Below are 16,087 nucleotides of genomic sequence, written 5' to 3'. Positions count from 1 at the left end.
GCAGTAATAAAAGTGATATTGATGTTTTAACTATTTTTTCAATGCAGATTCAAACAGTGAAGAAAGAGTCAGTTTGGAGAAATATCCTCTGGCTATTAAGATGATGTTCAACTATGAAGCAGAGTCCAATGCACCGGCCATCCTCAGAGCCATGTACAAGGAGATGCTTCCTGCGCGGAGTTTGCAGTTGGATGAAGCACAGCTTGAGTGGCAAGAAAGGTTATTATCATCATAATTATTATCATGTTTATTATCATCTTTATCAAAATGTTTATTATTATTATTGTTGAAGGAGGGAAGGAGAGAAGGAGAGAAGGAGAGAAGGAGAGCGGGGAGAGGGGAGAGAGGAAGAGAGGAAGAGAGGAAGAAGGAAGAGAGGAAGAAGGAAGAGAGGAAGCAGGAAGAGAGGAAGCAGGAAGAGAGGAAGAGGCTGTGATTCAGGAATTACTGACCGTCCCAGAAGACTCGCCAGAACAGGTCGAATCTGACAGAGACAGGAGGGCCGAGGAGGTCCATTCACCTTCCCCCGATGGTGTTCGTCCAAATCGCAAGACGAGGAGAGTCAAATTCAAGGAGAGGAACGACGAGAGCGAGAGCCTCTTGATGAGGTCGCAGTCGATGGCCAGAGGAGCAGTTGCCAAAACAAGCACCGAGCATCTGAATAGAGGTAAAGGAAAGGAAGTCAGAGAGAGGGGCGCTTGGCTGGAATTTTCAACAGGGAATTACCTTTTTTAATAAGACATACCTTCTTGATAGCAGTAATAAAAGTGATATTGATGTTTTAACTATTTTTTCAATGCAGATTCAAACAGTGAAGAAAGAGTCAGTTTGGAGAAATATCCTCTGGCCATTAAGATGATGTTCAACTATGAAGCAGAGTCCAATGCACCGGCCATCCTCAGAGCCATGTACAAGGAGATGCTTCCTGCGCGGAGTTTGCAGTTGGATGAAGCACAGCTTGAGTGGCAAGAAAGGTTATTATCATCATAATTATTATCATGTTTATTATCATCTTTATCAAAATGTTTATTATTATTATTGTTGAAGGAGGGAAGGAGAAAGGAGGGAGGGAAAGAGGAAGCAGGAAGAGAGGAAGCAGGAAGAGAGGAAGCAGGAAGAGAGGAAGCAGGAAGAGAGGAAGCAGGAAGAGAGGAAGAAGGAAGAGAGGAAGCAGGAAGAGAGGAAGCAGGAAGAGAGGAAGAAGGAAGAGAGGAAGCAGGAAGAGAGGAAGAAGGAAGAGAGGAAGCAGGAAGAGAGGAAGCAGGAAGAGAGGAAGCAGGAAGAGAGGAAGCAGGAAGAGAGGAAGCAGGAAGAGAGGAAGCAGGAAGAGAGGAAGCAGGAAGAGAGGAAGCAGGAAGAGAGGAAGCAGGAAGAGAGGAAGAGAGGAAGCAGGAAGAGAGGAAGAAGGAAGAGAGGAAGCAGGAAGAGAGGAAGCAGGAAGAGAGGAAGAAGGAAGAGAGGAAGAAGGAAGAGAGGAAGAAGGAAGAGAGGAAGAAGGAAGAGGCTGTGATTCAGGAATTACTGACCGTCCCAGAAGACTCGCCAGAACAGGTCGAATCTGACAGAGACAAAAAAAACTTTATCTTTTGTATTTGTGTACTGTTATGAATGAATATGAAACATAACCATCTATAATGAAGGTAACATGAAGAGGTAGGGAAGAGGAAGAAAATCTGTGCTTAATGACTGTGAGTGCCACAGTAAAAGACATCCCTGCTGGCACAGTGGCACATTTTAGACATTGGGCATGGTTTGAGTCCCCTTCCTCTTCTCGTTCTCCCTGCACATCCTTCATGGTGGTACTTTAGAGCAAGAGGTCAATAACTTACTGTGTGCCATCGCTCTGTAAAGATAGTGCTTGCTAGAGAGTGTGGGTGCCCTTCAAGGCTCTCTCACCTGCTGGTACCAGAAGAAAGTGGTGCCATCTAGGTTTTGGATGTTAGGGTTGCTTAATATTACGGTAATTATAGCAATTATGTGATTGTCATCAACACTCACTCCTTACTCATAGCACAAAAGAATAGCACAGTGATCCAAAATCCCTGAACATCATGTATATGATGATGACTGTTGTCAGGCTAAATCTCCTGCATCATGTATGTCATGACACCCATCCACAATGGGTTAAGGTTTAAAAAGAAAGACAATATCAATATTTTTGTTTCTGTTGATGCTTCACAGATACGACCTGAGTTTGAGGGAATATATCAAACAGTATGAGATTCCAAGACGCACGTCGCTCCTTTTGCTTACCCAGCTGCTTGAAGCAGTGCTACACATCAACAAGCACAATGTGTCCCACAGGTATGTCTTAAAAGTGACTTTGATTGATGAAGTGCTCTCTCAGTGCACATCTTTGTAATATTTACTTATAGACTGTAAATGAAGAGTTGAAATCATACCTTGCAAGAAAAAAAAAATGAAGATTGACTTATGAATTTGGTAAGAAATAGGTAAAATGTCCCAAAATAACCAGGATGTACTGATTGAAAGCTACTGTAGTGTCCGCCATTACCCTTGTGAATATTATCGAAAGGTTCTCAAGATAAATGAGTAATCAGTATGGAAAAGTGAAGTAGTGGAGGGGTGATAAAAATTAGACATATACTTCCTAAATGTGTCAACCATAGTCAAATACAAATCTGTCTTGTATGAGGTACTTTGTAGGCTCCTGAATGGAACTTTCATGAGATCCTAATTTAAGTTGTTTTGTTTTGCTTTTACAATTTCGATATGAAGAAATGGAAGTTATATAAAGTTTCTTTCTTTTTTTATTCCTTTTATTATAATTTTGTGAACTGGAGCTCACAGAAAATAGATGATAGAATGTATATATATATCCTACAGGGACCTGAAATCGGACAACATCCTTCTGTCTCTAGCTGAGGGATGGCAATACCCTCATCTAGTGCTGACAGATTTCGGATGTAGTGTCGTGACCGAAGATGCAAGTATGACCGTCCCATTTCCGTCTCGAGAAGTTGATCCCAGGCAAGGCAATAGTGCACTCATGGCTCCAGAGGTAATGTTTTGCCTTGTTTTGGATATAATGTCTGTATTTTGATATAGGTTTCAGACTTTTCTCTCTTCATTTTGTCATTAATACAGTCTGTTAATCTTTGTGTACAGAAAATTTACTCTAAGGGATCATTTGGTTATGATTAATGCTGATATTAATTTTTATTTTACTCGAATTTTCAGACAAATATATATTTGATATTAAATGAGTTAATGGTAAAAGGTCATCCAAAACAGATTTATTCTTATTCTATATTCAATTTTTAGTCTTGATTTAGAGTGCTGATATATTGTCTATCTCATTTCAGGTGAAAACAGCAGTCCCAGGATTTCTGAGGCCTGTAAACTACTCCCATGCAGACTTGTGGGCAGTTGGTACTCTATCTTATGAAATGTATGGTCTGGAGAACCCATTCTGTCACATTCATCCCAGTACAGGAAGCAAGCAGCAGCCTTTGGACTCCTTTAACTACAAGGAATCGCAGCTGCCTCGCTTGCCCAAGAGTGTACCTCCAGCTGTCAGGCATCTCATTCATGATCTCCTTCGCCGAAACCCCCGTAATGTGAGCACCTCTTTGTTGTTTGTTTCTCTCTCTTCTTCCCCCCTTTTTTGAAATTCTTCCTTGTCTCTAAGAAAAAAAAAATAGTTTGTACCTAATTACACACATTGAACATTTCATATTAAATTCTTCTTCACACATTGAACATTTCCTATTAACCCAATGACGACGGTGTGTCACACTCATGTGACACAGCTAAATTCCCGATGCCGGGGCGTCATGCCAGTGTGACGATTACAATGCAATATTGCAATCGCCCGGCATAGGGGTTTTCGCGTAGCGCGTGCCCTGGCGGGAAAGGGTTAACTTCTGCACACATTTAACATGCCATACTAAAATTCTTTGTATTTCAGCGGCCAAGTGCCAATGTGGCAGCAACACTCTGTCAGTTGATTCTTTGGGCTCCAAGTAAATGGCTGAGTCGGCATTCCCTTACGCTTCCTTCACAGACTGAGGTAAGATTTTTTTGTTTTTGATTCTTCTGATTGTGCAAAATTGCAATAATTTTCAAGAAATGGTGATGTGGAAAAAAGTTAATTCAATTGTGCTTTAACCCATTCACGCTGGGGCGATTCCGGCTGTGAATGGTCAAAATGCCGAGGTTTTCAAAGGCATAAGCCTAATGCCTTGGGATTCTCGGGTGCACTAGCCGTGAGCCTGGGCTGTCCGCTCGATCACCCCGAGCACTGGCCTTGACCAAATATCTTGTCGCCAGCGTCTGATGCAAAAACCACGAAATGTGTCGGCACGTCACCTGGCGCGAATGGGTTAAGATTACCGCTATCCATTCCTTTACAGATTATGCAGTGGTTGCTTTGTCTCACAACCAAAGTCCTGTGTGAGGCAAGGCTCTCGGGCTCGCACCACAGGAAGCAGTACACGAGTCGAGAGCAGCAGAAGAGGATGGAGGAGATGGGTGTTGTGACTTCAGATCGCCAAGGAGGGCAACTCGAGTATGAGCTTGTCTCCACTTTTTTGGCAAGAGTCCACTACATGGACATCGTTCAAGCCATCAAATGGAACAGAGCATTTTAGAAGTGAGTGCAAAGTTATGAGGTAAACGTAGTCTCGTATGTCCAGAAATATTTTACCCAATAGTAATGAGGAATATCATATTGAATTGTGATGTCTTTTTTGTTTTGTTTTGTTTCTAGTAACCTTACATGATTTGATTATTAGTGTCTCATAGGGCTCCCCATGTTCTATTAAAAAAAAAATAGTTTGCATATTAGTGAAGTAAAAAAAATAAAACTAAGAACATATGAGATAGGAGTTTTCTGTAAATAGAAGAAAAATAAGTGTCAAAACTGTTATTGTTTGAATTTACTGTGCACTATTAGACTATTATTTTGTAAGGTCATTTTATTAGCAAATTTATCAAAAATATAAATACTTGAAAAAAGATGAAAAGAAAAGTTGGATATCTTTTAATGTTTTTTCCTGAACTATTTGACTCAGTATTTGTATTTAATTTTTGAGAAAAAGGTTATAATCAAGTTTTTTACATTTGTTCACTTGCACTCTTACTTTATGTTCTTGCATAGGTGTGCAGATAGAATATTTATCTGTATGTCACCCTTCATAATTGCTTTATGCTGTATACTTTTAATGTAATAAGGAATGAGGCTTCTATATCTAGAGAATATAATGGAATCAGTCATCCTCATTTTTTGTTTTGAATTATGCAATTAAATTGATGTGATAATAATTTGCAGAGCCTACTTTGCTGCAGCAAATAGTAGAGCATTTTGCATTTATGGTTAACTTGAGCATATGAAAAAGAGTATAACTGGATATAGATATGTATCAAAGGATATACTAGATGCATAGAATAGAAATAGATATGTATCAAAGGATATACTTGATACAGAGAATACAAACCTCTTTGTTTGTATATTCAGAAATTGTTTTATAGTTTGTCCATTTTTCATTTCACTTTTTCCCTACATGTATGACCTACCTGTTACCATATCTGTAATTTCAATTTGTTTTAAATGGAATCCTTTACATTAATAAATTGTGATAGGAATGCCTTGTTAGTGTTAGGAAGCCCAGCTTGCACCTGTGATTTTCTGCCTAAATACCCTTTTTTCTAAAAAAAACCCATAAAACCCAAAAAATTAACTAATGTCAAACTGATCACATATGTGATCAAGTGACAAATGTATTCTTTAAGCCATTCATCTTTTGTAGAGGATCTACATGGGAAGGGGGTATTCAGGATAATTTAGAGCACAAACACACACATATGCACTAACAAGCACCTGCCCATGCACTTGCATACCTATGCAGACAAATGAGCAATGACACACCCTTCCCCTTCCCTCTAGCTTATATCAACATTATATTCACATGAAAAAGTAGAGAAAGTATGTTTATTAGCATTTAGTATATTTATTCTTCCTGTGATGGTAAATGTACAATATAAAGGATAGTATGTGTATATATATGGCTAGAAAAATAAATATTTTAATAAACTCCCTGGTATGTTGAATTTGTACGGTCTCCAAGCAGGAAAGAGAAAACCTGATTCTGGTTTAGAGGTAAAATTTATTATTTTTCTTTAACACTAACTGGAAACTACACAAGATGGTGTACAAGAGTAAAAGGGAAAATATTGAAGAAATGTTTTATTGAAGCTGGTAAACAAACACAAATCATCATAATTTTGGCTTTTATGCTGTAAATTATTTTTTTTATCACCAAAACAAATTGCCTTCAGAGAATCTGGGTGTTATATGGTTTTGTGGAATTATTTCGAAATTTACAGGAAAAGGTTATAAAGGATTATTCCTCTTCCCAATTGCTCAGAAAATAGACATTATGAAGTCTTGATGTCTACCATGTTTATGAACTTGGCTACAGATAAGAATACATACTGATATTGTAATACCCAGGATTCCATATTCAGCTTTTGGAAGATACTCTGAAGGTATTTTTATCATTTTTTTTCAGAAGTTGTGCTAATGTTTCAAACTCTATCCATCAAACAATTTAAGCAATTTGACATTTAAGATGGCATTAAAAGAGTGCTACAGCAAGACAAATGAGGCTTATATTATTTTTTTCATAAGCTTCAGTAGCTTGAAAGTTAGCCAATGCACCACTAGTTGACCAGTGTCCAAGGATTATGAGCTTCACGAGAGATCCATCAACTTGTGCTACTGCTCTAGTTATTTTAGTATTTTGCTGTACATGTCTTTCATCATTTACGTAACTGATAATGACATTATAGTGTTTTTCGGAACTATATTCAGCACATTGAATAATTGTTTTCATCTTAAAAGTTTTCTATTGAATATATAGAATTACAAATCTTATAACTATAAAGTATTCAATGCCCATAAATACTAGAAAGGAAAACTTTGGCATTCAGAAATAATAATAGCTTTCTATCCTATAAAAAAAATGGAGGGGAAAATTGAAAACCATACAACTTTTTATAGATGTTTAATAAAAAAGAAGTAGAAACATAAGTATGAGAGACTGCTATGTTAACACTGGTACAGCTAGACAATATCACAATGCAGGACAATGCACCTGGCATGAAGACCTGTATGGGTCCCAGCTTGGATTTTCTAATGAATACTTAATGTTTATTTTTTTATGCAAAAATACCTAACTTTTTTTTTCAAAATCATTGAGGCACCCAGAAGTTTCTCTTCCTGCAGTAGTATCTTCCTAAATCACAAATGTACATTTCAGAAAAGCAAATTATATATTCCTGGTAATATATGATTAATATTTTTTTATTATTTATTTTATCACATAAGCTGCCAAAGTTTATAATATATCTGCAGCATGTACAAATATGAATCTTTGAAGAAACAAGTATCAAGTGATGAAAATAAATTGTAATCAGTATTCACAATTAAAGAAAATCACAAAATAAAAAAAAAAGAGTGGAAGTGGTACTAATTCTTTATTATTATAATTATGATAATATCAATGATAATAATAATACATTCATTACATCTTGTCACTTAATCAAATAACCTTGATGATAGGATTCCACTGACGAGTTCTGTGTGAGTTTACTGAATGATCTCATTTTCTATCCGTGATGCATCACTTAAGATGATGTTTTGAGCCTTCCATTCCTTCCATTTGCTATATTCTCTCTCTCAAAAATTATTATTAAAAGTACATTCTTCTTATGACAAGAAAATTACTACAACTACTTCTAGCACTTCTACATCTAAACTAACTGTTCTTATTACAAATAGTAATAGTAAAAAAGTACGAGAGAGAAAAAAAATAAAGGAAAGAAAGAAAGAGAAAAGGGGAAAGAAAAAGTCATGCTGAGCACAACTACCCATTCTCTGATTGATGTTCATTTTGGCGTTGGCAGAATTATAAGACGAGTTCTAATTGTGTGTCAGGAAGTTCCGGCTATTCTTAATAATGTTGTCATTACATTTTCTAGGACTTCCTTCCCTGTATATTATTACAAAATAACAATAAACAATAAATACTCTTGTCCTCCAAGAAACCACTGAGTGCCTCATAAAGTGATAATTACAAGCTATTACTATCATTAAAAATGAATGTAAAGAAAAAAGAACTAGAATAAAGTACTACAGTGATGCAATAATAGTAAATTACATAGTAAAGCTTCATTAATCTGTCCATGAATTAAATGAAGACTGGTAATTATTTACATTCAGTCATGTGAAATAAATCTGAGTCATATCTTCACTTCTCACTACTTCTTTCAGGACTCACAAGTTGCTCTGAAGCAAGAACCTGATGGACATTAGTGAAAAAATCACCTTAAAACAAAATGGAAAAGTAGCATAAGCAAACATTGGGCACTGACAAAATAATGATCTACTGAGATACATATTCTAATTTTGATATATTCTGGATTTATCTTTTTTTTTCACTTAAGAAATGCTAAATGCACATTGTCATTCAATACCACTTAAAAGCCTACGGAAAACAAAAGCCTTTTTTTCTTTTATCAATATAAAGAAAACATGCTTGTTGAGTAATTATGCCTTAATTCAAGAACTAATCAAGCTGGACTTCCTGTCACAGTATGTAAAAATTTTAATCAGCCTTTCATGATCAGCTTCTGCATCAAATGCCAACAATTGAAGAAAACAGATCTATCACAAAACTTCAATCACCAGCATTTAAGTTAGGTACCATACAAATACCATTTTCCTTTTCCTTACCATAACCATGTCATGTATTCAACTTATTAATAATAAGAGAGAACAGGAGCACTCCTTGACATAGTGTATTTCTGTTAAAGTTTTTTTAAAACAAAGAATATAGATATCCTACATCTTGTACAAAACCAAAACATGTGTTTAAGGTACCTATGATTTAATTAAGGGCCATTTCCAAAACTGAAATACCTCCTCTGTCATTGTGACTTATACTGACCAGAGAGCTGTTTTAAAATTCTTAAAAGTGTACTGGATTATACTCAATTCATTAAAGATACTAAAGAACACCACACAGGACATGTCAAGAACAGCAAATCATGCATATCATCTTGAACCACAAGTAAAATTCCACTTTCAAAACTGCCATTGAAAAGGATATCTGATAACACAATTACATTCTTTAACTCTCATGACAGTAACATTCTATCTAAGTATGAATTCTATTTTTTTTCCTAAGCATCTTACAGCAAAAGTCAATATACAAGTGTGCATGTGAAGTCATATTCACATTGATCATATGTTTTCCTCTAATGAAAAGATTATTGTGAGGAAAAATGGAAAGAAATAAGTAAATGGATTTGAATCTTTTTTTTCATCATAATAAATGATTAAGTATATGATTATCATTCTTTTGAAGAACATGAAGAATGTAGAAACACAATGCACAATCATAAACAAAAATAATTAAGAAAATAAAAAATAATCTGCAATTTGCTGCTCACAACAAAACAAATTAACACAAAACTATTTGAAGTTTTCTTTGGGATTTTTCTCAATTTCAAACACCAATTTAAAATCTGATGACAAGCCAATCACTTTCCATGCCATTATCCTAATGCAATATCAAAAGTATATATTACAAATTTAGGGACTGACCTGCTAAAATGCATCAGCAATAAAACTTTTGTTCATTTATCAATTACCTTTGTCTTATGAAGGTGTAACTTCCATAAATATATACATACACTTAAATATTTTACTGCAGGAGAAATGACTAACATCCAACACAGAGTATTTTACAAAAATCAAGTAGTCCTTTGTACTATAGGACAGCACTAATTAAAGAATTTACATTACTTTATTCTCAAGAATTGTGTAAGTGCTGTAACTTCTACATCCTCCTGCAATCATGGTTCATAAAGGTATGAAGAAAAATACATAAAAAATGTGTCAAGCATTGTCCTTATTCATAAGCTGGAATGTCTATGCATGTTCAGACTGATGGCATGGAAATGGCACTGGGAAAATCTAACAGCATGGAAAAAGCATAAAACAAATATTTAATAACAAAAATAAATAATACAGTAATGGCAGTAATAGTAATAATAAAAAGAGTAAATGAATGAATCAAATTATCTTCACTCTTCACATCCTCAACTTAAAATGAAAAGTCCTTTCTCTATTCCCACACTCGATTCAATGTAAGAGGAGCGAATATATACTTTTTAAAGCTTTATGCATTACAAGTGTATAGAATAACAGCAAGCAGGAACATAAGGAGAAGGACGGTCTATTCGATTGTCACAACCACGATGAACTGCGTTGTATATTACACTGATTTGTAGTGTGGAATATCAATTACTCAGAACCTTACCTATTATCATTTCTTTTTAGGACTAAACATGTGCCCATGACTAGGGACTTCTTAACACTTTTTGTAGTTTTACAACCAAAATTACGTACTATGACAATCAATTGGATAAAAAAAAAAATACAGACAGACACACATACACACATACATGATGTAATGAACTGAATACAAACTATCAGTACTACTGTAAAAATAACAAAAAAAATAATAAAAGTAATAATGATAATAATAAGCTAAAACTGGCAGTATTTCAGTGAAAATGTTTTGAAAATAAAGAACAATTCACCGCACAACATAAAATAAAATGAATTGCGTTTTGTCATAACAGCGACAAGACTTTGCAAAAACACCACCCAAATGTTTGTCACAATAATAAACAATTGTCTTTAATCTACTTGCACAAAATCGAGATTACTCTTCACACATTTTGCTAAGAACGTACTGATGCCCCAAATTTTATTGAGACAAGTAATTTGTGAATTGTTTCTATCCTCTAACCTGCTCGACTCACAATCTGGGTTGGTTGAAGTAAATCACAGCCCTAAGTCACATTCGCAACCAATCTTGCACGAGGTAAGTTATTGTGTAAAATTTATCTAGTTTTTCTTTCTATAGTATTTAGTATTTGGGCAATTAGTAAGATACAAGTATTATGATACAACTCTGACAATCACTGGTTGGTAAACTTAAAAATAATAGTAAGAATAATAATGATGATAGTACGAGCACACAAATCCAAAGTGCAATACAAGATCTTCCAGAATTAAGAACATTATGTTATTTTGGTATTCTCAAATTTTGCTTGCACAAGCAAAATATTAAAAATGATAATAACAAAAACAAACTGATAATGAGTGAAAAGAAAAACAAAATTTTGCACTCTTAGTAAAAACAGCTGTAGTATATTAGTACTGTTTGCAATGAAAAGCAAAGGGTGAAAAAAAATGTTATTATCTGGCTATCACAGACAACACAAAAAGATGGAGTTCACAAGTAGTTGAATAATGTAATTGCAAGTAATTTCCACCCATTTTCAAGTCTATGATATAGTAAAATATAAACAATTAAAATGAAACAAAACTTGTACAATGTTATACATGATTAAAACAAAACAAAATGAAAACTGGGAAAAATAATTTGGAAATATGTTTACCACAATGACTATTTCTGTAAAGTCTTTTAACTATACAACTCTAGTTTTAAAGGTATGAAAGCAGAAAGTAACACTTACACAACACTAACAGCAAGGGACTAAATATAAAGACAAGACAGGACACAGCAAGCCTTTGGAAACCTAGCTGCTAACAAAATTAAAACAAAACAAGAATAATCGCAAAAAACTTTTGAATCTACAGATGAAATTGACCCAAAACTCAAACATAAATAATGATACAAGAAGAATTAAAAAAACAAACGAAAAGAAAAGAAAAAGAAAAAAATCTAAACATAAAACATACAAGATTCCTATTACACATAGGCCTAAAGCTAAGAAGCAACTATCAACCATCACAACTGGGTTCTCAAAGGCTAGTTGCCTTGATCTCTTTGGCTCAGCAACATGGATTAGGCAAAGCATCATTAAAAATGTAAACACCATACTTTGTACATTTAGGCAATGTGAAAATTATGAAATATATATCTACTGCCGAGTTCAACTACTGATTAGGAGTTCTGAAATGAAGAGGAGGAGGGGGATGATGGGAGGAAGAAGAAGAGGAAGAGGAGGAGGAGACACAAAGATACAAAGAACAAGGGAGAAAAATAATTATCAATAATCTGGAAGTGACATCATTTTAATACTTAAAAAATGACTTAAAAAAGTGTCAAGGTATTGGTATTTCTAGCTCATACAACTATCTGCTAACAAGCCATTAAATTGTACATCATATACACAAACATCTGAAACTGCCAGAGATGTCTATTATCAAAAGATACTACAAAATGACCCTATCTAAGAAGAAAACATAATAAAAGGTCAAAGAGTGAATAATACCATAAATAAGCCTCTGTTCCTTACTCTACACAATAAAATAAAGAATAAAGAAAACAGAAAAAGGAAAATGAAGAAAAACAAGGGCAAATACAAGAAAAGAACAAAGAACAAAGAAAAAAGGAAAAAACTTAAAACTAATCATTATCATAAACTGTAGTAGCCAAAGCAGCTGAAAGACCTAGTCGATATTTTATTCAATGAGTATCTCTTGTAATCAGCAGGGCCTGCATCTTGAAACAAACATTATGATGAAATCCAAACTGGAAATACCTTGTGGGTTCAAGCCTCTACTTGCATCACTGGCTTAAACTGCCATGGAAAGCATCTGCACATTTGCTCAATTTGTGTTATCTGGGCGATAGAATGTGCACTGTATTGTGGAGACAGGTAGAAAAATAATTCTTAGATACAAATGATTACCTGGTGATTTATAAACACTTATCTGCTTGTTTATTTTCTTTTGTATATACAACTAAGAATAGCATATAATTCCTAAAAAGGTATGCATATCAAACATCTAAATACTTAAATAACATTGCAGTCAGTTGCAATTAATACTTAATACAAAAGTAAGAGTGACAACCAAACAGATAAAGCTTATTTTATTGTGATTTTTTTTTCTCCTGCAATATCACCCAAACATAAGCATCCCATACCCTATCCCCTCTATTAATCTATCCACACACACACACACACGCATGCGCGCACACACGCACACACATACAAATATATGTATGCTCTCTCTTTATCACATAATACACAGATACATACATACACACAGACACAGACAGACATCCACACGGACATCCACACACAAGCATGTACGCACATCCACGCACTCACATGTCCACGCACGCACATGTCCATGCATGCACACATCCACTGACACGCACGTCCACACATGCTCATCCACGTCCACGCAAGTCCACTCACACTAATGATTACTGGATTTAAAGACATCATGAAACTTTCCTGAAAACTTAAAAAGATTTAAATATTGCTAAAAAGTTCATATAAAAGGAAATTTGGTTTACTTGGTTTTAGTTTTGCTAATTGGATAATTTGTGCTTTTAGGGAAAAAAACAAACTTTCTACTGGAATAAAAGTGGTAATTCTAATTGTCTTCCTAGAAAAAAAATCTACTTCACCAGCAAGAAAAATAACTACCACAGCAAAAGAAAAGAAATTAGGAAAATGATTTTGTAAATGTTGTACAGCACTGGTGATAACACATTTCTATCACAAATGGACTATCAAACAAAAAATGCAAATGAGTACATAAAGAAAAAATCACATTTCTCAAAACAGATTTCTCATCTGCAATACTTCAATGATGAACAGGTGCTGGCAATGATACACATGACAACGAAGTCGCACTGAGGCATTCCCTTGCGACAACCATCCTTATGAGTTTAGTATGAAAAGCTTAATGGTGCTAAGTCATGATTTTTTTTCTTTTGTGTCTATGAAGATAAGCTCTCTTCTTACAAACAGGAACAAGAAATGGACATGGACATACGACAAATAAATATTGTCATTAAATGCAACACTAGATATTCAAAAACTATGGAATTATGCACCAGCAGAAGAACACAAAACTATTGAAAAAAAAAGAAGAAAAAAAAAGAAGAAAAAAAAGGGTAAAATAATGATGATATCCTTTTTAACATCTTACTGAAAGCAATAAATCACACATGCATTAAAACATGACCTGCAAGAAGACAATATTCAAAGACATAATTATGCCCCCCTTTTCAAAGTGCATGTCTCATGAGCTGGAATTACTACCTCCTCTCCCACCTATAGAGAGAGAGATAGAGATAGAGCTAGAGAGAGAGATAGAGAGAGAGGGAGAGATAGAGAGAGTGTGTGTGAGAGAGAGAGAGAGAGAAAATAAATCCAAGCCTACTTTTTCTGGTAAGATTATACTTCCTCATGCATTGCCTGAACTATGTAAATCCTCTCATGCATTCAAGGACATATTTAAATCTGGGAATATTGTCTAGTGCTGGTACTGCTTTATACTGATATATTACATTATTGTTAACCCATGTGCATGAGAAATGACTTCTTGTGTGGAAAAAAATATCAATGAAATCCAAACTAGAATAAAGACAAAAGAAAAAAAAAAAGTCTTAAAACTGGAGAGATATGTTAGACTTACGTCAAAACACAGCAAAGCTTCTTTTTATAATTTTCTTGAACTATTCTCTCCAAATGAATGTGCTATACCATAAAACTCTCAACGTGGGTTACAACAACTCAAATATCTCATAAACACTGGAGCCAAGCTACAGCTACATGTAACCTTACTGATTATGATTGAAGCTTGGATACATGTTACTTTTATGGACACATTAACCAACGTACAAGTGAAGCTCATAATTACAGTGATACTTGTGTTACCTCTAGAACTACAGCATTTTTTTTGTTAGTTTTTTGTTTTGTTTTGCTTTCTGTCATACAAATCAACAGAGATTCATCTTGTCTTAAATAAATAAAATATTGGAAAGTGATGAACATGTATATAGGTCATGGGTTTAAACAGATGATTATGCTTATGTACATATAATATTTCTAATGTTTGAAAAAAAAGAGACAAAAAATGCATAACTATTTATATATATAAAAAAAATAATCACACTTCCTCATTATTGTCGATTATTTGACAAGTAAAAATCCTCTCACATTTGCTATGAACTTTTCAAAGTTATCTCTAAACTTGATGCGATTGATGCGGTCAGCCGAGAGCTCAACGTTGGCTGTCAGCTGCGTGAAGGCTTCAGCAAGACGCTGTCCAGTGGTCTGGTCAGACTGGCTGTGCAGCAGGGCCTGAACCAAGTCTTGATAGTCACCCTGAGTAAGAACACAAGTATTATATTTACTGAGAAGTGTCTATGAATGCCAAATAGGAAGTCAGGAAAGTACAGTGGATTCATGATCAGCTAACCTGATAACTGCAATATACACCATATAGAATGGTTGTGAAATACATTCTCTGATACAAAAGCTTTTTTTCAATCAGGTGCAACACATACTAATTCAAATTGATATGAAAGAAACAGAAGCAGTAATGACTTAAGTGTGGAAAAGTTTTTAAAAATAGCTTACAGGTGTATAAATACATACAGCACTATGTTAGATTACACAAGGGATTGCACAGTTATTGAGTTAAAATATTGCCTACAGAAAGAAAAATAATAATTTCAGTATATCACAACAAAATAAAAGTGAAAGAATGGAGAGCTGCAAAAAGAAGAAATGATGATGATGAGCAGGAAAGTGACCATAATGATTTTCTCCAGTGTAGTCAATGATTACTTTTTTTTTTTTTGTCATGGAGGTAAATGCAAAAAGGGCATGTTTATTTGTATTGAGAAAGCAGTCAAAATTACAGGACAGAGTCTTTAATCCTCTAAAACTGATCATCATTGATACCCCCCCCCCCAGAAAATGTTTGATTAAAAACTCAATCTTTAAAAAATACAGTTATGTTGATGCATACTTTAAACCACCTTTTCTCTTTCCAAGGTTCTATTTCCTCCACAATGGAAACAGACTACACAATTACTTCATAATAAAAAAGCTCTTAACTTATCAAACAGCAAATGTAAAATAATAGCTGGATTTGTGTACGTATCTGTACAGTGAGATTGAGACCTTAACACAATTCTCATGTGGCTCTTCTCACCTTTATCTCAAAGAGCAATTGGTCCATATAATACAGACACATTAACATGAAAATTAG

The 16,087-nt window shown here is 34.6% G+C and overlaps 2 protein-coding genes across 2 annotated transcripts in view; one reads left to right on the top strand and one right to left on the bottom strand.

Annotated features, from left to right (window-relative positions):
- Pink1 (PTEN-induced putative kinase 1) overlaps nt 1-6,056 on the top strand; it is a 39,747-nt gene extending 33,691 nt beyond the window's left edge. The window contains exons 7-15 of the mRNA XM_086540345.1: nt 48-221; nt 464-667; nt 803-974; nt 1,887-1,902; nt 2,141-2,304; nt 2,848-3,022; nt 3,327-3,581; nt 3,932-4,033; nt 4,377-6,056. Of these exons, the coding sequence (XP_086396471.1) occupies nt 48-221; nt 464-667; nt 803-974; nt 1,887-1,902; nt 2,141-2,304; nt 2,848-3,022; nt 3,327-3,581; nt 3,932-4,033; nt 4,377-4,613 (1,499 nt within the window). The 3' untranslated portion in view covers nt 4,614-6,056. The remainder of the gene's footprint in view (nt 1-47; nt 222-463; nt 668-802; nt 975-1,886; nt 1,903-2,140; nt 2,305-2,847; nt 3,023-3,326; nt 3,582-3,931; nt 4,034-4,376) is intronic.
- A 3,961-nt stretch (nt 6,057-10,017) lies between these two features.
- LOC122267605 (exportin-4) overlaps nt 10,018-16,087 on the bottom strand; it is a 30,976-nt gene continuing 24,906 nt past the window's right edge. Inside the window, exon 23 of the mRNA XM_086540994.1 lies at nt 10,018-15,195. Coding sequence (XP_086397120.1) covers nt 15,001-15,195 — 195 coding nt within the window. The 3' untranslated portion in view covers nt 10,018-15,000. The remainder of the gene's footprint in view (nt 15,196-16,087) is intronic.

Source organism: Penaeus japonicus, unplaced genomic scaffold (genome assembly GCF_977035675.1).
Source record: "Penaeus japonicus unplaced genomic scaffold, GWHDUDI00000001_assembly GWHDUDI00000010, whole genome shotgun sequence".
Classification (NCBI taxonomy): domain Eukaryota; kingdom Metazoa; phylum Arthropoda; class Malacostraca; order Decapoda; family Penaeidae; genus Penaeus; species Penaeus japonicus.
This window is presented reverse-complemented; position numbering and strand designations above follow the sequence as displayed.